This window comes from Melospiza georgiana, chromosome 6, assembly GCF_028018845.1.
Source record: "Melospiza georgiana isolate bMelGeo1 chromosome 6, bMelGeo1.pri, whole genome shotgun sequence".
Classification (NCBI taxonomy): Eukaryota; Metazoa; Chordata; class Aves; order Passeriformes; family Passerellidae; genus Melospiza; species Melospiza georgiana.
The window spans coordinates 6,926,130-6,948,486 of NC_080435.1; the positions used below are offsets into that span (position 1 = coordinate 6,926,130).

Consider the following 22,357-nt stretch of genomic DNA (forward strand, 5'->3'; position numbering starts at 1 on the left):
CCGCGGGGGCTCCGGCTGGCATGGCCCGGCTCCGGTCCCGGCTCCGGTCCCGGCTCCCGGTCCCGGCGGCGCCGCGCGCGGCGGAGGGGCGGGGAGAGGGGAGAGGGGAGGGCCCGGCGCTGCCGGCTCGGCCCCGGCCTCCTCCCCCCGCCCCCGCCCTCCCCCGCTCCCAGATGTGCGCCCCCAGATGTGCGCCCCCAGATGTGCGCCCCCTCGCCGCCACGAGGGCGGGGGCGGGAGGAGCGGGGCTCACGCCGTCGGGAGCCGCTGCCGATCCCCACGCCGCCGTCCCCCCGTCTCAGATGCGGCCTCCCGTCCCCGCCGGGCAGACGTGCGGGAGCGCTCCTGCAGCACCCCGGACAGCGCTCCGGGACCGCCCCGGCACCGCGCTCCGGCCCCGCTGCCCCCGCACCCCCGGCGGGGAGAGTCCCGATCCGCGGCAGCGCCGGGAGCACCGGCGTCCCACGGCGGGAGAGAGCGAGGAGCAGGGAGGCGCCGAGCCGGGCCCCTCACGGCCTGGGCAAAGGGAGGCCTCGACACCTTCCCCAGTCCCCAAAAACTCTGCCGGGCTGTCACTAACACTCGGAACCGAGGTGTTCGCGCAGAACAACAAAAAAACTCATCAGGCAGTTCCACAAGGAGCTGACTGACTGTCCCCCAGGTCTGCCTTCTGGTAATGAGAAAGCGTCAAACAAGAAGAAACAAAGGGAAAAGGGGAAAAAACCCAAACTCTTCCCTTTCCTGTACACCTTTCCCCTTCCCTCCTCTTTAAACCCTCTTACCCACTCTCTGCCTCTCACTTGTGCTGTCTCACAGACACACACGGGTATCATTTCCCCATCTGCTCGGCTCTCACACGCACATGTATAGACACACATAAACAAATACAGGCCGCACTGTAACCCTCCTTTGAAGCGATTACAGTAGCAGATGGGTTCCTACCATCCATTCCTTCACACCCTCACCCTCTTCTCACACCTCTCTGACTCTGGGAGTGTTTTAAGTCAATGTCTCCTCTAAAGATGTGTCCAGTTCACAGACTGGACCTCTCTTTCCCTTAGATCCTGCAAACTGGTATCTTCTCCCCGCCATTGGAGACGTATTTCTGAATTCCAGCAGAGAGAACATTGTTAAGGTAATTCAGACAATTTTCTCTGATGACACATCTCCCACTCCAGGTGCATCTGCACCCTGAAAAGGTTAAAGCCTTTTGGCACTCACATGTGCTGCTGCCTTTGCACACCAAGAAGCCCCTGCAACAGCAGGGAGGCAGATGCGCCACCATTATTTTAATCACCATAGGCCATATTCTGGCATTTCTTTAGTGAGTTCAGTCAACTCATGTTTGTTTTCCTTCCTGCCTTCTTTGAGAAGCAAGAAGACAAAGCTTTCCAAATGTTGGCTGGTGTAGAGCCGTGCAATTGCACTGAGTGCAATGAGGCTTTGCTGGCTCTTTTCAGTTTAACATCTGCCTGCACTCTTTTTGCAGTCACTGACCAAAACCCGTCAAAGACTCCAGCCAGTTATTTGGAGTCTCTTGCCTTGTCCAAAGTCCTCACCTCAAATAAATACCATCCTCTCCTCCTCCTTCTTTCCCACTAAAAAAATGAATGTAAATAAACCTTTGTCACGCTCTGTGAGAACTCATCAGGCTGAGGAAATATCTGCTTCAAAGACAATTTGATTGTACTGGGGTTGGGTTGTTTGATTGGACTCTTGTTTCAAGCTACAAGTCCCCATAGAAAGACAAAAGACTGTAATGAACAGTGAGATGTCTTCTTCCCAAGCTGATCAGTCATGGAGATAAAAACATGTAACCAAATTGAATACAAAACTTTCCAACTTCTAACTCTTAGCTTAGCTATATGCACTCATTAGTCAGAGGCAGAATTTCTGAAAGCCCGGACTCACTATACATATTCCAATTAAAGGCAGCACTTGCTTCTTTTGGCTTGACATATTCACACATTCCCTTCTAATGGTCTGCCAGTGAATTTCACCAGCCTCTCTTGCTGCCACCAAAGTGACATCACATTCCTTCCTGGGCCATGTCAGCACTGGTCATGAACAACAGTTAATCCAACTCCAGAATCAGACCTCAGCTCCAACCCTTCCCCTGTACGTTGTGACAGGCTGTGAGGTGGGACAGGAGGGACTTGTGGTTTTCTCATGGAAGAAGCCAAGGGCTTGAGCCAATGGCCCAAGCAAATTAAGGGCCTACCTTACTCTCTTTTGGGATTAAGACCTGTGTCAGTCCGAGACTCCTTCTGTCCTGCTGGACTGACCCAGCTTGCTCTGGGGGAGTAATTAGCCAGTAAACCCAGCATCTGTCACCTTGTAGGGATCTGGGATATTCCTGGAGCTGTTTATTTTTCATGTAACTGCACATCTCCCACTTATTTGCATCACTCTACTTCCAGCCTCTATTTTTTGGAATGGCTTCTTTGTCTTATTTTTTTCTTTTCAGCCATGCTGTGCTGTGCCTGCTCTCTAATCAGCATTAGCTACTCTTCCATTATCAGCTGGCAATGATCCATCATGCTCCTCCATCTCAAAAATTGTCCTTGCACCAGAACACCATAAACACCTAGGAACAGACAAAGTCACTCCTCTCACCTCTGCCTCTCAAGCGGGGGATATACAGAGACCAAGGGCAAGTGACCACCTTGATACTCCCCCTTGGCTTGTGACAGCTCCCATCCATAGCTATCCTGAGGCAGAGTGGTTACACCACTGAGCAGGTACTTAGGAGATGAATATTTCTGGAGAGCAGGAAAAGCTGTTATGGGTCATTTACTCTGGCTTCCCCCACAAGCCCGGGAACATCCAGCCATTATCCCTGACAGACTCCCAGGAACTATACTCAAACAGGCAGCAGCCACAGCAGCAGCCAGCACTGGCTCCTGGCACACAGACTAATGCCAGGCTGTGTCTGCTGGGGCACTTGGGGAATTTAATGCTGGTCCTGCAACCCTACACTCATGGCAGGGCATCCTCGAGTAAAGGAGCTGTTTTCACCCATCCCTGTAGTACATGGGGCATGTACCAGTTCAGACACACAGCTCTGGCACTGAGCTCTGCCAGGGACAAATCTGCCCACCATCAGCTCTGGCCAGGTCTCCCCCTTCCTTCCACAAGTCCTCCCCTAGCCTGACACTCTGTGCCAGCCTGCAGCAATAACAGTCCAGCCCAAGCCTTGCCTCCCATCCTGCTCATGCTCACATGCTCACTCTCTTTCTGTCCTTCTTCAAGGCACCCAGGTTTTCTTTCTGCCTCACACACCCTTTCATGCTCCACTTCCCTCCCTGTGCCACCAGATCCCTTTCCCTCCGGTGGATCCACATTGCTTCCCCAGCACAGTGCAGGCAGCCAGTCCCCCACCCTCTGACAGACGTACTCCCACAAACTTGCTGAACCCATCTACAAGGCTTTAATATTCATAAAAGTCAACCTTAGTCTAAAGAAAATGTGCTTGATGACGAAAGTATTTACATTGCAAATCACTTTTAATAGCCCTCTGGTAGTCAGCCTGGTGATAAATGCTAATCCATCTATCAGCTCAAAACCAAAATAAACCCAACTCAGAAGGGGAGAGTCAGAGAGAGAAAAAGCAGCTGGCAAGTGAGAAAGGCTCAGGTCTCTGGATCATCACTGCCACTGGAGATGGGCGTGAAGGCTCCGCTCAGCAGCTGGTGAGAGGAGTGAAGTGCCCCAAAGGGAGCAGAGGCAGCTGCTCTGCCTGCTCTTGGCCAAGCAAGGAGACACCCTTCACTCACTGGAGTGGATCTGGCATTGCCTGGCAGGACAGAGCTGTCTAAATGCCAGGGCAGTAACTCAGAATCCCTGCCCATGCCCAGGGCTGCAGGCACCAGGGTGATGCCACCTGTGGGTGGGCTTTTGCCCTGTGTGTGCTGCTGGGTGAAACACAGCCATGAGGGACGTGCAACTTTCCCCCGGGCCAGTGTCATCCCTGTGGGAAATGGAAGAAGGGACAGCACCTCATGGTTACTTGCCTCTATCCTAATAATTTGCCTAAGGGCATGGGATGACACATTTGTAAAGGGACTTAGAGCTGTTTAAAAGGTCTGAAATAAATGCTGCTCTCAGGCCACATCTGCCTGGAGCCTCCCACACCTGTTCTGTCCATTGAGGAGGTACAGGATCATCTGTACACAAGTCCTCCTCTTCCCCATCAACACAATCCCCAGAGGAACAGCTCTTTCCCCTCATTCCAGCTGTCCCCAGGGCATATCAGGAACAAACAGCCCCAGACATGAGTTCCTGCTGGAGTACAGTCACTCATGGGTGCAAGGTGAGCCAGATCCCAGACCATGCTGGGACAAAGTCACACTGCAGGGAGCAGGGCAGGAGGACTTGCAGGGACAAGGAGAAGCAGGTTTGCTGCAGCCTTCCTGGGAGAGAAGGTGACTGAAGGCACCCAGCCATGCACTGCTGCCTCAGCCAGACCCCCAGTAGTCATCCAGAGCCACATCTTCTCATGCTTCATGGCATGCCTTAACTGGAGACAGGGAAAAAATACTGATGTGGAAGCTGCATTAAGCACATCACTTAGTGTTCAGCTGTTTCCCAGCCTCCCAGGTTGCTTGCAGAGACAAGGTAATGAAAGATCCTTTCATTATTTAGAAAATGCAGTTTTTAGCACCAGTGAAGGATGCCAGAGCCACAGCCCCAGGGAGGGAGTGACTGTGTTTAGCCATGGAGCAGGTGTAGCCCCAGTGGCTGGGATGATGGTGGCACCAGAGGCCCCTACTCGCCCTGCAGGCTGTGGCAGGGCACAGCCAGGAAAGCAAGGTAAAGACACTCTGGCCCATGCAGGGAAGCCAGGGGAGCGTGAAAGAGCAGTGACTAATACAGAAAGCCATCCTGCCATGCCAGGCTGGTCCACAGGCATGCAATTCACACCAGTCCATAGGCCCATGAGCATCCTTGAAATGCCAGGGGAGCACCACAGCTGTGCTCTCAGCCTGGCCACAAATATCAGCGCCTTAAATCAAGCGAGGGGATATGGCAGGTGACACACACTTCTGTCACCTGATGCTACCCTTGGAAAGCTGCCTGTTGGGCACTGCCAGCAGCTTGAGCTCATCAAAAGGCAGGAGGGCAGCTGCAGCCTGTGCCTGATGTGGCACCTCTGGAGAGAGTTCAACACCACAGCCAGCACCCAGCCCGGTGCACTACAATCTCTCCAGTCAATAATCATCTGCTTTTTGTGTTTTAAAAGATTGCTGCTGCTATTTTAAGGTTGTACTCAGTTTTGTCACATTTGTGTTATAGGCACGGCTTCAAATACTTCAATGTAATTGTTTTGTTACAGTCTCCACTCTTGCAACTCTTACTTGCTTTCTGGGTAATGGAAGGGGGAAAGTGTTTCTGAATCACTTCTTTTATACCTATCATAAAAAAAAACAAACCAAAAAAACAAAAACCACACACACACACACAAAAAAAAAAACAAAAAAAACCCACCAAAACACACACACACACACACACACACACACACACACACACACACACAAAAACCAAACAAACAAACAAAAAAAAAAACACCTCAACACAAAAAAACCCCAGAAAAATAAAAGGAAAAAAAGTGAGGAAAAAAAGGGAAGAGTAAGCTTGTGCTGTTCTCCTGCCATTTCTCCCATGACACAGAAGACAGTACATGTTCTCTGTGACTGCTGTGCCCATGGGCTGGGGCTGGCCTGTGGAGGCAGGCAGTGTGTGGGAGCTCCGTGCCTGCCTGTGGTCACCATGAGCTCCCCAGGGCCCTCTCCCAGGCACTGTCCCACACAGCTTGCTGCCCGGCCATCAGAGAAAAAGCAACCAAGGGCTCAAGCCCCTTTAACAGATTAGTGTAAATAGTTAATTTTCCAATTCACTACTTCATTAATTCGTGAATTCACCAACCCACCACGGTTACTCACATGGCAGCTGCCTCCCCAGCATGGCACGGAGCCCCCAGAGCCCTCCTGCTGCCACCTGCCCTGCCAAGGCTCTGGGGTCAGCTGCCCTCCTGACGCCTTCCAGCTCAGGTGATCCATGCAAACCTTTCTGCTGGGCTCTGCGGGATGTGCCAGCGCCTGTTGCAGAGGGGCAGGAGAGGATGTCCGCAGGAAATGCTGCTCCCTGGACTACAGGGGCTGGAGCCTCTAAACCTGGCAAACCTCCATGGAGCCGAGACCATCTTTGGCACGTGTAGCCGCTCCTGGAGGAGAAACTCATCCCAAATGAGGAAACAAGCCCCAGTCCCACACGGGCACTGAACCACTCAGCCCAGCCTCCCGGTGGCCTTGCCATCCTCCCTGCCCTCCTGCAGCCCCCAGGACTCTCCAGGGCAGGGGCAGAGAGCCAGCAGCCCTGCAGCGCAGTCACCCTGCCATCAGGTTTGCTTCACTGAGCAGCTTGGCAGAGCCTGCCTTCTAAAACACATGCAGTCTAATAAATGCACTCCCTGTTTTAAATGTATCTTTTAAAAAAGAGCATTTCCCTCGGTTTGAGGTAATCACTGACACTGCTGGGGGACAAAGAGCTCTGTGTGTGTGCACCTCACTTCAGGCAGCTCAGCTCTGACCCTCACATGACAGTATTTGTGCTCCCCACGGGCACATTTACCTCACACAGAGGCCCCACTAAAGTTAATGCTGCCTACAGCATCCTTCACAGGGAAGGAAACCAAGAGGAACACAGCTAGTGTGCAAAATCCATAGCAGGTGAAAACCAGTCAGCAGTTCCTGTGTCAAGAAAGCATTTAGTACAGCCAGAATGAAGCAGATCATTGCTTTCCCAAGAAAGATGCTGCCCCTCCCCTGCATCTCCCTGTGCCCGACAGGGACCTGGCCGTGGTGTGGGGGAAGGTACAAGGCCATGGGTCACTTTTCTTCATCCATGGGCATCAAGTGTGACTGTGTGCCCATGGGTACAGGGTACCCATGTGCCTTGTTGGGCAGCCCCCCAGCACTGACACCTCACACACAGGAGGCTGTCCCTCCTCTCACCCCTTTTCCCAGCCTCTGCCCACTGAAGTTTACCGTGGGTTGGCTGTGGGTACTGAACTGCATGCACTGCAGGGATGATGGCAGCCTGCTGCCATTGGGATTTTGCATTCACCCCACAAGTCTTTACCCCCACGCCCAGCCCCAGCACTCACCAAGGAGACTTCACCGCCCCAAGCCAAGCCAAAACATGGCTAAAAGTATTTTGTTATGGCAAGAGGCCATATCTCAAGGCAGAGCCAGCGACAGAGGAGGCTCGAGGCTGCAGGATGCAAGAACTCTGTTCTCTGATGGCCAGGCTAATAACCCTGTATTAAATTACAAGCCTGGGTTCAGTTGTGGTTGTTTTGTTTTTGTTGGGTTTTTTGTAAGCTGTCTGTTTAGATTTATCAGCGTAATTCCTGATACTGCCTTGTCGGACATCATTACGATAATCTCACTGCTGTGTCTGCCAGGGAATTGGGAGGACAGCAGAGGCAGCTGCAGAGCAGGGGAGTGGTGGGGCCTGGGCTGCCTGCAAGGCACAGACCCATGAGCACTCACCCCAGAGCTGGGCACCCTGGGGAAGGTGGAGGCACAACACAAGCCCCCTCAACAGGACCCAAAAGGCAAAGAGAGCAAGCTCACACTGAGGGAAAAGGGAGGACAGCCAGGCAGTCACCATCCCTCCAACAACCTCAGTGAGAGGAAGAGACACCTCAGGAAAAGGAGAGGGGGCACACAATAAAACCTGGAGGATGTGGGCAAGTTGGAAATGAGCTGCCTCTGTTTTGGCACTGATCCCTCCCCTTAATTCACGGTAATTTTATCATTAATTTAAATAAGGTTTCTCCGGGCAGAGAGCACAAGAGGAAGAAGGCAGAAGGCTGCTAGCTCAGCTCTATCCCTCCACCCTTCCATGCTGCAGCTCTTCTCTACTCTGGGGGTGCTCCCTTGCACACACACACAGCCTTCCTGTCTTCCCCACGGCCAGGCCTGATGTGCTCCACCTGGGCACAGGTCCTGTGGCAGCCCCCAGCCAGCAGTTTGGCTGGCAAGCCTAGCCAGGCAGGCAGCAAAGTGCTTCTTCCTGGGGACCTGGTGCTGAGACACTCACCTGAGGCAGGGGGATGCTCCAGTGCAGCACTGCAACTCCTCAGCATCTGGAGTAGGGTCTGCATCTTCCCAGCAGCTAGAGCAGGCTGGGCTGAAGAGCTGTCTGGGACAGGGATTTGGAGCTTTGAGATATTTTGGGCATGACATAGAGCAAAGGTGCCCCTGCCAGCCTATTCACCCACGTGAAGCATCCCCCTCTCCATGGGGCTGGGCCTGGGGGAGCTACAGGTGGGAGGTAGGTAACCACATCAGCAAACAAATAAAAATCCCAGCCCAGCCTGGAGTTTTTATTAATAAAAATGAGCCTGTGATGGGAAGTAATTTCCAGCCCCTGGGTGATTCGGCTGGAGGATGGAGCTGCAGACAGGGATGAGTCTAGGCAGCCAGGCAGAGTCAGAGCCCAGTCAGATGCAGTCAGGGGCCAGAGCCGCTTCCAAGAGGGGATTGGGTACGTGGCCTTGAAACCTGGAATGCGAGGAGAGGAGCTGTCAACACCTCCAGAGAGCAAGTGCTTCCAATTGCCTCGCTGGAGATGCAGTGTTACCAGCCACTGTCCCTTGCAGGGGAACTGGCTGAGATCCCTCCACAGGTGCGAGGGGATCTCAGACCCCATTTCACAGCACTCCTATCCCCATGCTCTGGCTGTACCTTTTCCAGATGCAGCTCCTTGGTTGAACCACCCTTATCCAACACTTCCACTCTCCCTTCATGCACCCACCAAGGCAGTTTCTCACACCAGCTCTGCTCTCCCCCAGCTCTTGTGGTGCGCCAGCATCCCCCAATACTGCTGGGAAGTGGGATGGCAGGCATTTCCATAGCATGATGAAAAAAATAGGATCCTCTCTTGCTACTGTGAAGCGGGGAAAATCTATATTCATTTTCAGAATTGAGTGAGAGCAACATATTTTGAGGGCAAATTTTCTTCTCAGGAATACCACATTCTGATGAGCTGAATTAATTTATACCCATTGAGTGTCTGACCCTAAATAGGTTGTATGACTGAAATTTAAAGAAGCATTTTTGTAGTGATAGTATTTCAAAAGAGGAGAGTAAGGGGCTGTAGTATTATTTGTTTGAAAGTAAAACTATTTTATGAAAATTTACTTTTTTCACCCATTCAGGGCCTGAGACCTGGCCTGGAAAACTTGCAGCATCCACACCATAGAAGTCAAGACCTCTCCCACATTAGCTGTGGGGCAGGAGCTCATCAGCGTTGTGAGGAAGGCTGCATGAGAACCCTTGCAGCACACAGAGCCTGTCCAGAGAGTGCAAGCAAAGCAAAGCAGTGCTTAATAAATTTCCTCTAAATAGCTGAAGATGTCAGTAGGAAGGAACAACCTTTCGGGGCTGCAAAGGGCTCACATTAAACCAGTGGAGCTGCAAGTGGGATCAGGGCAGCTGGAGAGATAAACCCCATGCTCCTACCGGGCTCAAAGTGCTTTTCCAGCTGTTTCCCAAAGGATGGGACCCGTTGCATCTCCAACCATCCCTACAGCAGCAGCTGCCAATGCCTCGGGGAGACCCAACCAGAACCAGCCCACATCTGCCATGTAAAACCCCCCCAGTCCCTCAGCTGGGCCAGCCTTCCCACACTGGGCCACAGATCACAGTCCCTCCATCCATCACCTCCCCAGTGAATTGTGGCAGATGTGTCACTGGCCAAAGTGTTACTGCCAGCCCCAAGCTGGCATGCTTCAAATAGCTGCGCACTGCGATACAAATTGTACTTTGATGAGGTACATTAGGCCATCTGGACAGCCTTAAACAGCCTTGATGAAGACAGAGCAAGGGCTGCTCGAGGTGGGAGGAACCTCAGTAGTTTCAGGGCTGTTTGCTGTTCTTTAAGCTAACATTTGTGCAGCCAGTGGGGCTGGGGCTGGCAGCATTGAGGAGTTCCATGCAGGGTGGGTCTGCCCAAAGGCAGAGCTTCAAATGACCAACGAGCGACCCCCACAGTGGATGGATCTGAATCCTGGCAAGCATCAAGAACACCTCGCTCCCATTAGTCCCATTACCTTTGTGGGAAGCAGCACTCCTAGGAAGGAAAGCTCATGCACACTAACAAGCACAAGATAAAAAATGTTCCAGAGGGGGAGGAAACAAAATGCAGGAGATGGTTGCTAGAGAAAACCACCTGGGCAGGGGTAAGAGCCAAAGAGCATGGAAGGAAACAGGGGACAGGAGCCTGAAGAAGCCCAGGGGAAAGGTGGTGTCCCATCCTGCTGAACCCTGCAGGAATTGACAGCACCGAGGCAGGGAGCAGCATGAGGGACCTGGATGGGAATTCTGCTCACTGGTGGTTTTCTGACTGCTGGTATCCCTGAGCTGGCTCCTTTGTGGCACCTTGGAGCCCTGGCGGGGTTTTAGCTGAGCAATTTCTCAAGTTTAATTTCCAAAGCACCTTGTAGGGAATGACCTCAGTCCGTGTGTGGGACAGGCCCCAGTGGGTGCCCTGACCTTTGCCTGGCTGCTGGTGCCATGCAGCCCTGTGTCACTGCTGTGACCTACATTCTGCCTCCCCAAACATACGGCCTTGCACTTAGCTGCATTAAACCCACAGAGCGCTGCATAGGGCTAATTTCTGATCAGGCTGTCAGGAAGTATTATGTCAAATACCTTACAGGAGCCTAAGCATATTATGCCAACACAGCTACCTTTGTCAACCAAATCTGAGATCTCATCAAAAAAGCAACGCTGGGCTTAGCCATCCTCAGTGCCTCCGGAGCAAACCCATCTCCAGGGCTTCTCCTGGGTCACTGCACCCCGAGCGCTGCCCAGACTCAGCCTGGGGCTGCAGCTCTGCAGGGAGCAGCCCCAACCCCCTACCAGGAGCCAGCGGAGCTCGCGTGACACTGAAATAAAGAGTTCGTGGAGCAAGATCTTTACTCCCACATTGTGGGTGGGAAAGGCTGGGTGCAGGGCAGCATCCTGTGCCAGGTTACTGCTGCTTTTGCATGCTCAGCTCTTGTCCTCCTTGACTGGGACCCGTGGTCCAGGTGCTCCCTATGCATGAAAAAAATCTTGTCTTTCTCAGTTAGCACTCGTTATTGCCAGTCACACTAGGTACCAGAGCCTTAAAGCTGCTGTTTAATGGCTGTGCTTGTGCCCCCCTCAGCAATGCAGCAGGACCAGCGTCAGTCCCTCCCTAAATAATTGTTTTAATTAGCATTTCCTTTGATGTAGGTGATTAACAGAGGGCTGCCGGCAGGGCTTCCATGGGAACTTTTGCAGTGGGCAGGCAGATAAGTACAGTCGTCTGTACTGCTGTAGCACTTAAACGTTTTAGTATCAGCCTCCCCAGTGGCAGCCAGTCAGTCTTCATTAGCCCCTCTGAGCCTTTTCTAATTCTGCCAGAGGCTGGAGGGGGAAGGAGTTTACAGCCCCTGCACAAGCGTGGAGCCCTGGGTGGGGTATGGCCATACCCCTGCCTGGCTGGACGAGCAAACCCTGAGGTAATGGCCCCCAGGGAAAGAGCAGATCCTCGACCACAGAACCCTGGGGGAGTTTGACAAGGAGCCAGGGGAAGGAGAGAAGCTGGGCTTGGGTACCAGCCAGCAAAGGGCTCTCATCAGTGCCTGGTCAGCAGCCAGCAACCACCACTTACTCATCCCCCCATCCCTAAAGTCTGCAGTGAAAACAGATAATCTGCAAATTAAAGTTTCCCTGCAGTGGGGTGGCAGTGCCCCGTGCTGTGCTGGAGAAGGGACTGGAGTCCATCTGCCATCAGAGCCAGCTTCTGATCCTATCAGGCTATTACTGTATTATTGAACTGGGGATTGAGGGACAGGCTTTAATAGCTGCGATGGTATCAGAGGTCCAGCATTAAACTCCAGGAAAAGGCCATGAAGATGAGCCTAAGAAATAGAAAGAACCAAGCCTAAATGACAACATCTCATGTTTTTGCAGCGTTTGCTATTTACTCCAGCCTCTGTGAAACTGAAGAGCTCCTAGCTGAAGAGCTAGGAGCTCAGAGGGTAAGGATGAAAGGCCAGGGAGATTCGGGTGTTTCCTGAGCTTGGAAAGAGCAGGGACTCCAAAGACCAACTCCACCAGCCAAGCTGAAACAGGGCAGGATGCAAGGACAGAAAGGCAAACCTCAGCAGCTGCCAAAATCCATGTGCCTGCCTGAAGCTCACTGGCTGGCCAGCCACAGCTGAAGTGAAGGCTCAGTGGGGTGGCAGAGATCAGCTGCAACTCTCCACATCCACACTGGTCCAGTTTCAGCAACAGGTCCTCCTGGAGACTTCTGTGTCTGGCTGCCTTTTCCAGTGGTGGCATTTGCTCCCTGCTGTATTCACATCTCCCATTGCTCACACTTTGCCTGTCCTCCTGAGTTATTTGAGCAGCATGGGATGCCCAGTCCCTCCCCTGTGGCACCAGCAAGCTGGAGCAGCCTGGCCTGCATTGGCAGGCAAGACCCTGGCACAGAAGGTGGATGCTTGGAGACCAAGTAGCAGCATATTGATTTTCAGATCAGAGGCAAAGGGGAAGCCTCGTGGTGTCCTCTCTGGGATGCTGGCTCCTGGCAGAAAGAGCTGATGTCCAGGGCCAGCATCCTGAGGAAGCAGCTTGATCCCTGCCAGCTCCTACTGGTGCCACATGCCATCAACAACTGCTTGAAAAGCAAAACAAAGAGGTGCCGAGGGAGCTCACGGGGAGCAGATGAGAGGCACTTCTGCTCGAGATGCTGTGGGGAAAACAAATCCTTGTGCTCGGCAGAGTGCACGGAGTGGCTGTACGGGCTGTATGAGGCAGGAGGGGGGAGAGGCCTCTGCTCCTGGGGATGAGGGGAGAAGGACATGGGCATTAATTGGCTGGCAGAGTGGCAGCTGGAAAGACTGCTTTGCCTTCCAGCTCCCTCGTGTGCTGAGGACCCCCTCCATGCAGAAGTGGCAATGGCATGATATTCATGCACTGCACACCAAGATCCCAGTTAGTGGTGGATGGCTCACATGCTGCACACTTTAATTAATTTGCCTTTTTCTGTTGAAAAATAACTTCTCTGACAGATTAGGATTGAGCAGAGAGGGCAACTACTCCCTAGCCAGCAGCCTGAGCAGCAACTGGAGGAACCAGTTATGGGGCTTGGCTTTGGGATCAGTAGTAATGGGAGAGACTCCCCACACACCCAGCTGTGACCAGGTCCCTGCCTCTCCTTCCTGCCCAGCACATCTCCTGGTGCTCACATACAGCTACAAGGTCACCCCACAAAAGACATGTGTGGGGTGGGACTTCTGAGAGGGTCAAATAAAAGTACTTGGACATGGAGCAATAGATAAGCCAAGGAGTGAGGGCAGAAAGCCCAGGATCACAAGAACAAACAAGCATCACCACTTCACTGTACCACCTGCCAGGGCTTCAGCAACTTTCTCTGGGATCCCAGGTCTCCCTCCAGGCAGTGCTCACCCTCTGTGGTCCAGGCCCCAGAATGCTGGAGCATTCACGGGCTGCAGCAGCGCCCATGCAGGTTTCCATCTGTGATGGATTCATACAAGAAGTCCCCTTTCAGCACGGAAGCTCCAACCACTATCTCCTCCCACTGCCCCAGGTTTCTGGCACATTCTCCCTTCCTAGCTAACCTAAATAATCTTGTATCATCAGCTGTTCCCCTCCTCTTTCAGCTCATTAGGGCTTTTAGAGAACACTGGCTCCTACTGAACCCGACCAACCCACCATTAACCTCATTCTATGCCAAGAAATGGCTCTTACTTTTGACTCCAATTCCCACAGCTTCTATCTCCAGGAGGACTCTACCCCTCACCCTTGAGGTGACTAAATTTCTTTAGTAGCCTCTTGTGAGGGACTTTACCAAAAGAGCCTTTTGAAAGCTAAATAAAATTCTCTGCACTGTATTTCTCGTTTTCCTAGGATTTTGTTAGCACATTTAAAGGCTCCTGACAGTCTATGGCTGAGAAAAGCTTTCACTTTTTAAGATTATTTCCTGCTCCTACGCAGCAAAGCTCTCACTTTGCCTCCTAAATTGGGCCAGCAAGTATGCATAGCTCTGGTTTGGTTTCCTGAAGCAGCTCTTGTTGAATTTCCATGTTGCTCCTGGCACTGCATTTGCCTCAGTGCTGCATTGTCACACTGCAGTGAGCAGGTAAAGTTGTAAGGCTTGGGGAAGGAGCCCTGAGCTGCTGTGCTGCTGTCCCTGGTGTGGGCAATCCCACTACCTGCTCTTCTCTGCAGGGCTCCAGGCCTCAGGTCACCACACAGACTCAGGGGTGTTGCTTGAGGATACAGTTAGATCAGCCCTGCCTGAAACAACTGAGGAAAACTGCTGGGCTGGAGCAGGGGAGTCCAAAGCAGATAAAGACTTTTTTCCCACATGAAGCATGGGAGGCATAATAAATAAATTGCATTGGGCTGGGTGTGGGTGAGCTCATTGCCTAAGTGGGCTCAATTTTGCCTCCTGTCCCCTCCTCACCCATTCACACACATAGCTCCATCAGGTCTCAGGCAGGGATAATCTGGGCTTTCTTAGGTCTGAAACAGAAAAGAAAAACACTGCTCTCTGTACACATAAGCCCATCATCACTGAGGGCATCTACTCAGTTGTGTAGCAACAGCAGGTCAGCTAAAAAGCACGTCTGAGGCAGCACCAGAAGATTAAGCCTGTCCACACCCACGGTGCCCACGGCTCCTGCTTAAAGCCTGTAGGAAGGCAGGCTGCAGTCAGGCTCAGCTGATAGCAGCCTTTTGCCCACAGCTACAAAGCTGCCTGCTCTGACCAGGACTCCATTCTTACCTCAGGAAGAGCATCCCCTTCAAGTCTTGAATGGAAAAGTGCTTTAGAGCTTCAGAGACGTCCCATGCCCATGGCAAAGACAGTGGCTGTAGTTTGCTCTGGCTCCCACTGGAGCTCACCCCCTGCTCTGCCACAGTCTCCAGTGGGGGCAGGTCTGGGCCAAGGGGAAGCCATGGGCAGAGCAGGCTTCAGGGCTCTGCACAGCAGCCAGGCCACAGCGCCCAGCGACAGCGCACGCCAGGCTCTGAGAATCTGCCAGCACAGGGCGAGGCAGCCCACAAGACACTTCTCCAACTGAGATGGAAATTTTTCTGTAGATAGCTTGGCTCATTCTGAAAATGGATATCTATAAATGCTCTGCAACACATCTACCAAGAATGGGCCTCAAGGTTCTTCCAGGAATCATGCAGGGAGAGGGAAGAAGTGATGTCAGGCTGAGCTGAAGCAGGTTTTTTTCCAGGTTCTGTTTGTTTTCAAGCAGAGCAATAAACAGCTCTGTCTAGACCTGCACTGCCTTGTCTGTCCATCTGAGACATAGCTCTTCTGGCTCCCAGCTGCCAGCACATCCTCAGGCCCCTCCACAGTAAGGCAAAACAGGGATGCATGAAACCTTCCTTGCCACACAAGGGAATCCCATTTTTCAGGCTGCTCTCCTGTCAGATCAGGGATGTGGTTGGCTTGGGGCAGGTTTTAGAGCCTCATTAACACTCAGCAATGAGGCCTGGCAGCAGCTGATTTGATTTAAGGTTCATCTCCAGGCTGTGATTTAAGGGAAGATTTGCTTAATGTTCTCTAACAGACTCTTCTGACTGGGAGCTTGAGTGCTGCCTAATGACAGACTTATTTATTGTAATGTCTTAGGAGCAGAGAATCTAGAGGAGCTGGGCAGGAGCACAGCAGCTGCTGGCAGGTGCTCAGACAGCACTGGAAACATCCCTCACACCACAGTGGTAACAGAGGACTGTGCATTCCTCTATCCAGAACAGCCAGATACTGCAACCCTCTTCTGCATCAAGGGGTCAGCAAGACAGACCACTCCCTGCTTGCCCAAGATGTTCAGTGCTGCACCTCTCCACAGCTTTTTACACAGGATAGGTGAAATGCTCTTCTTTCTCCTTAGTGCAGGACTTGAATGATGGGAAATGCAGAGGTGCCTGCTCATCTCCAGACTGGTTAAAATGTGATTTGCAAGTAAGACTCCCAAATGCACCTCCTTGTTTCCCAGTTTTGGAGTTTCAACTCACAGGCTGAGTCTGCTTTCCTCCGGGGAAAGGGGTGGTCATCATCTGACATTTGCATGCTGCCTAGAGCTTCATAGATGAAAGTATCTGTCCCCAAGGCCAAAGACAGAGACAACCATCACACAAATGAAGACAGGAGGTCAAGCAAGGGTTTGTCATATTTTAATGACATTGATCTTTGGTGTTTCCCTCGTCAGCACTCACACTCTCCCCGTACTTCCTCCATAAGCCTGCTAGGGATGGAGAGTTACAAACGAAAAGGAAAATCACATTTGAGACTAAAAACAAAGTATCAGAGCCTTGACTTCTCCACTAGAAACTACATGTACAAGGTCAAGATTTCACATGCAACACCTTACATCACAGACCCATACCTCACACCCTGGCCTGGAGCTGAAAAGAGACTTCCTGCCCCCTGTCAAGGATGTGCAGCTCAGTCCTGGCACCATGAAACCACTGGAGTGGCTCATTCATGTTAATATTGGCACAGCTTAGAACATCCTTGTGAGAACTGCATCCTGACTAGAGAGCAGTACCCCTTGTCCCTCTACCCGTCCATACGGCATCTCTGCTTCGGTTCCTGCCAAGTCCTAAACTAACTCTAAAAAGGAAAGATTCCACCTGTGAGCATATCCTGAGCCATGCATGTTCTGGTGAAGCCCAGTTCTTCCCAGAAAAGACCACAGCACAGGCAGGACTGGTCTCAGAACACCACACTCTGGGGGAGCAGTGCTGTGCTATGGAGAGGGACTGTGGCCTGGAAGACTCCTCCACTCCAGCAACAGAGCTGGAGCATCACGCCTGGGTTTGCCCAGTACTGCCTGTCTCCAGAAGGATGCTGCAGGCCCCCTTCCCTTTCTTCACTCTACTGATCAGCTCCATGGGTATAAAAGGGCAGGAAAAAGGAAAGGAAAAAGGCTTTACAAATGATGACACACCAAGTTGCAGGGCTTAGCTCTGGAGATGCCATGGGGCTTCAAAATTCGGCTGATGTGCAGCAAGTGTGGTTTGTATTCCTGTTAACTCTTCAGCAGTGGGAATGTTGGAAGTTAAGTATGCTTTCTTTCCCACGGTTTCCCCTGCAATTCTTATCCCTTCCCCCATCACCCAGGATAGAGAAGCCCTCTGAACCACCAGCATCCTGTTAGAGCCACCCTTCCCTGCTCTTCCAGCTCCTGGCCAGCTGTGAGGTACAGGTCTCTGCTGAGCAGTACAAGGGTAGCACCAACACACAACTCAATCTCTACCTGTTCCGCGACTCCCCACTGGTGCTGTCATTACTATAGAAGTTGGTACTGTCAGAAAGATGGTTATTGTTAGTTAGGTCACTGTATTCAATTGGTCCCTCGGTGTCCATGGAGGACTGGGCCTGCTCTGGCAGATCCAGGTCACCAGCGCTTTGTCCTTCACTCCCACTAGGGGCTGTCCGTGGGCTCAGGCCACGCTCCGGCAGCTGCACGGACTCCGACAGGATCCGTCCCTCCAGCTCTGTGCCCAGCTGCTGAGAGGTGGACTGCTGTGCCGACGTGCCCTCAGCTCCAGTGGGCTCTGTGCCAGTCTGAGAGCTGCGGTGGATCCGGTGGCTCACAATGATGTTGTTGCCAAAGCCACCCATGGATGCCATGGTGGTGCTCTGCTCCCTCTGAACCACGGCAGTCATGCCACCTTCTGCCATCAGCCTTTGAATCCTGCTCAGGGCATCCTCCCCACTGGCCCCATATTCTGGACCTTCACCTGCAAAAGAAAGCAGAAGCAACTCTGGTGCACAAGGCAAACCACGACACAAAATAAAGCATGCTGAGTAGTTGCATCATGCAGTGTTCGTGGGTGGGACAGAAGATGAAGGTTCTATTCCACACAGAGCCCAGTATTTTATTTCCATAACTTGCCACTTGGTTAAGTGTCAAACAAAGGCACTGAATTCTGTCAAGAAAATATTGGTCATTTCCACAGGTAACCCTCAGAGACTTGCATGTCCAAGCCTTGGAAAAGCAGCTCTCATCTAGCCATAAAGATGGGGGAAGGGGTAGTAGCCAAAGAGGCAGGATGCTTTATCACAGCTGTAGAGATTATCTCTACCCATGGGGACAAGAAGAGAGACATCAGTTTGCACTGCAATAAACCAAACAGTTCACCATGGTGTTAAAGAACCCCATGGCTTTTCCTACTTCACCTGTTTGAGAAGTAGGCAGATGACACACTGGCAATGTCCCCAGTGTCAATCTAGGGAGGACAAAAGAAGCTGGCCAACAGCAAACAGCAGCTACAGAACATGGTCTTCCACATTAGCTATGATCAAGTGTGTAGGCAAAAAAAACATCTCAAAACCTACAGTCTTTGTCTACTCTTATTTCTGAGGCTTCCCTTTATTGTCAGGCTGTAGTGAGCTCTGAGAGAACCATCGTCACATACCTTGGTTGCTCAAGATTACTTCAGGAGAACAAAATCTCACCAAAGAATTGTCCGTGTAGAAGATTAAAACACCATGACAGGGAAGTTCATTCCAGTTCAGTTTCTCAACATCCTCCTTTTGCTACAAACCCTACCCAGAGCATTTGGGGATAACAATCTGTAATAATAAACTGCTAGAAACATTCCACAGTGGGATCTTGCTGATTCTTATTAAAGAAATAAATCTCACTCCCACCTCTATGAAGCTATCACAGTGCTGATTTGAGGAGAAAGCCGTGAGCTCTCCTGGCACCAAGGAAATGAACACAAATGTCAACAAGGCTAGATGTAGGGAGGAGTTAGAACACAATAAAAAACAAAATGCCACACTGACTAGGAAAACAAAAATACTTGGGGCTGTGGAGTTTAATATCTTTATCCATGATTTGGATGAGGGGATTCTAGTGCACTCTCAGTGAGCTCACAGTTGACAGTAAGTTGGTTGGGAGTGTTGATATGCTGGAGGGTAGAAAGGGTCTGAGAAAGAATCTGGACAGGCTAGGTCAAAGGCAAAGACCAATTGCATGAGGTTCAACAAGGTACCCTTGAGTCACAACAGTCCCAGGTGGCACTACAGGCTGGGGAAAGGGGGGCTGGAAAGCTGCTCAGCAGAAAGGTCCTGGGGGTGCTGGCTGACAGTGGCTGAGCATGATCCAGTGTGTGTCCAGGTGGCCAAGAAAGCCAATGGCCTGTATCAGCAATAGTGTGGCCAGCAGGATCAGGGAAGATTGTCTCCCTGTACTCAGCACTAGTGAGGCCACGCCTTGAACCCTGTGGCCAGTTTTGGGCCCCTCACAACAAGAAAGGTCATTGAGATACTGGAGCACATCCAGAGAAGGGCAATGATGCTGGTGAAAGGTCTGGAGCACACGTCGTAAGAAGAGTAGCTAAGGGAACTGAGGTTGTTTAGCCTGGAGCAAAGCAGGGTCAGGGGAGACCTTATCACTCCCTACAACTATCTGAAAGGAGGTGCAGCCAGTCTCTTACCCCAGTTAACCAGCAACAGGATAAGAGGAAATGGCCTCAAGATGCACCAGGGAAGGTTCAGGGTGGACATTAGCAAGAACTTTTTTCACTGAGACAGTGCTCACTCATTTTAACTGCCTAGGGAAGTGGTGGAGTCACAATTCCTGGAACTATTTAATAAATGACAGGACATGGCAATTAGTGCTATAATTTAGTTACATAGTGGTGTTCAGCCAAAGGTTGGACTTGATTATCTTGGAAGTGTTCTCCAGCGTAAATGATTGGATGATCATGTATCCAGCATGAGAGCTAAGATACTCAGCAAAGTCCACACCATGCCACTTGAGAGACACCATGTAGTCAGTCAGTGACAGCTCATTCCCTTTTCTCATGGGCTCAGTAGTACTTGCATCAAGCACTGCCAGCATCCCCTACCACAGGACACAGTTAATTTCATCCTCAAGGAAGTCTGCTGACATATTGTCCTCCTGCAGAAATATTATGGACATTAAGGGCAAATTTATATCTCACCAGTAGTGTGAGTAGATTCCTGCTAGGAAAGCAGTAAACCTGCTACATGCACTATACCTTGCCCCTCAATTAGAGCATCAGTGGGACCACAGAGACACCTGTTACCACATGAGAGTCTGCAGCACAGCCTAAGAGGAGTGAGCAAGAATACCCCCTGGACAGAGCCTGACCCACGACTCTAGCAGAGAAATCCTATTCAGGATGTGGCTGATGCACGAACTAGGAACTTGGCTGACCAGTACAAAGACTGAGGACAGAGGCAACTATTATATTGGAAAACTGCAGTGTGAAAAACATGCATGCCAAGGGATATTGAAACATTAATCATGAGCAGAACTAAGTGGAAGTTTTGAGAAACATGGTTTTTGATTCAGTAATCACTTCCTTCTGAGGGCATAGTCGTACTTCATTACCAACCATCTGGCCAGGCTGGAATGGAAGCTTAAGAAAGCCAAGATTTGCAACCTGGTCTAGAGACATGCCAGACAGGCCTATCTACACAACTCCTGAAACAGCAGGTACTGTGCTCTTGATAGATCACTTACTATAAACGAGTCCAGTACAGAAGCACTGGAACAGCAAAACAGCAAGGACTCCCAGCCAGCCAATGCTCCTCAGCATTACAAACATATGCTTCACCACAGCATCCCTGGCTCTTCCCTGCCCCTAAATTACCATATGCCATGGCTGAATTTCCAATTGAGGCATCTCCTTCCCCAGAAGACAGGCAAGGGCTGATGCCACAGCAGGAATCAGTAAGGCATGAGCCTTCAGATCCCAGAGATACAGCAATGTTGGAAATTTCCAGCCCATCAAGAGCCAGAAGTGAGCCTCACCATTCAAACAGCCAACAAACACCTCTGCTTTGGGGACTGTCCTCCCCTTTTCCTCTCTCAGGTTTCAACGATGACTTGGGCTGACTAGTTCAGAGCAAAGCTTGCTGTGCCATTTGCCTTGAGCTGAGCTACAGCACAGATTCACACACAGCCCGTTCCTACTGCCTGGTGACTCCCACACACATTCTTTCACCAGGCTGCCAATGCAGACTACATTAGTATTCAGAGCAAGTGAAATAAGCTGACTTCCATTTGGTGAAGGTTCAGGGTGGGCACACAGGCACTTACCCAAAACAACAGCAATGCTGTAAACCACACACTTATCAGCTTGCTGCAGTGCTGTGCTCCTACAAATGTTTTCTACTGTAACCAAAGTGACCTTTCCAGAGGTCCAAACGCCTGTCTATTCCAAACACAGAACAAAACATTACTCTTGAGAGCAATTATCCCAAAGACCAGAGGATTTCTGTCAATGTAGCTGTCTCAAACATTTAGCTAAATATTCCCTAGCTAATGCATCTGTTTTTAAAAGTCCTCTATGCTACTCCAGCAAGACAAGAATTTGACACAGAAAACTATGCAGGCAAAACATCTTACAAACTTTTGATGGAGTTGGGCTTAAGGCAGGGTATTTCCACTTCTAAAGGAAGTGCACTCTGAAGTACTTATAGGGAGTACAACTTGTTTATCTCTGGGAATGGATGGCACACTCTTGATGGAATACAAAGTCCACAGATGCAAGGATGAGATCAGACTCCCCTGTATCTGGGCAATATACTGACACTGCTCTTGAATTTTCTTCTGTTTTCAACATTCTGCTTTGTAAAACCAGCAGTAGTTAGGAACCGTGTTTGCAAACAAAGCTTCAAAATTAGAACAGTAAGCACTGCGGAGATATCTAAGTCTTCAGAGAACATGAAATAATAGCTCTGAGGTGTGAGCTGCCCCACTAATTCAGATGCTTAAAGATAAAAATATCAGCATTTTTACATTAATTCACCCCTTGCATAAGAATAGAAAAGGGAGGGGCACACCACAGTATAACCAGCTATGAATAATTATATCTCCCTTAATGCCACAACAATTACTTTTCTTTCCAACCAAGCCCAGAAACATGTTCACACTTCCTTTCTGAGGTAGTTAATGCAAACAACTCCACAGAACTCAGAAAAAATACAACTGGCTTTAACTTGTAAGAATTTTCTTAGTAATATCTCATCTTGGCTATTCATATGAGTGAAAAACTTGCTTTTGTAATGAGAGTTTAAAAGTAGCCCACATAATTTAATCCCAAGAGACCCAAGTACTTGGAGTAGATCACGCTGTAAAGGCTTGCATAGTACATACTTCTAGAACTTAAGTCTATTTTTTGGTAGTGGTTTTCAGAGGATTTTAAAGAGAAACCAAAATTTGCTGTTCTATAGGACATATGACGCAGATTTTACAGATGGACGGGCAGATGAAAGGCTAAGGGATCTA

The 22,357-nt window shown here is 50.7% G+C and overlaps 1 protein-coding gene across 1 annotated transcript in view; it reads right to left on the reverse strand.

Annotated features, from left to right (window-relative positions):
* Window positions 1–16,240: 16,240 nt before the first annotated feature.
* The window catches only part of AMBRA1 (autophagy and beclin 1 regulator 1), a 126,062-nt gene continuing 119,945 nt past the window's right edge, over window positions 16,241–22,357 (reverse strand). Inside the window, exon 18 of the mRNA XM_058026874.1 lies at window positions 16,241–17,828. Coding sequence (XP_057882857.1) covers window positions 17,338–17,828 — 491 coding nt within the window. The 3' untranslated portion in view covers window positions 16,241–17,337. The remainder of the gene's footprint in view (window positions 17,829–22,357) is intronic.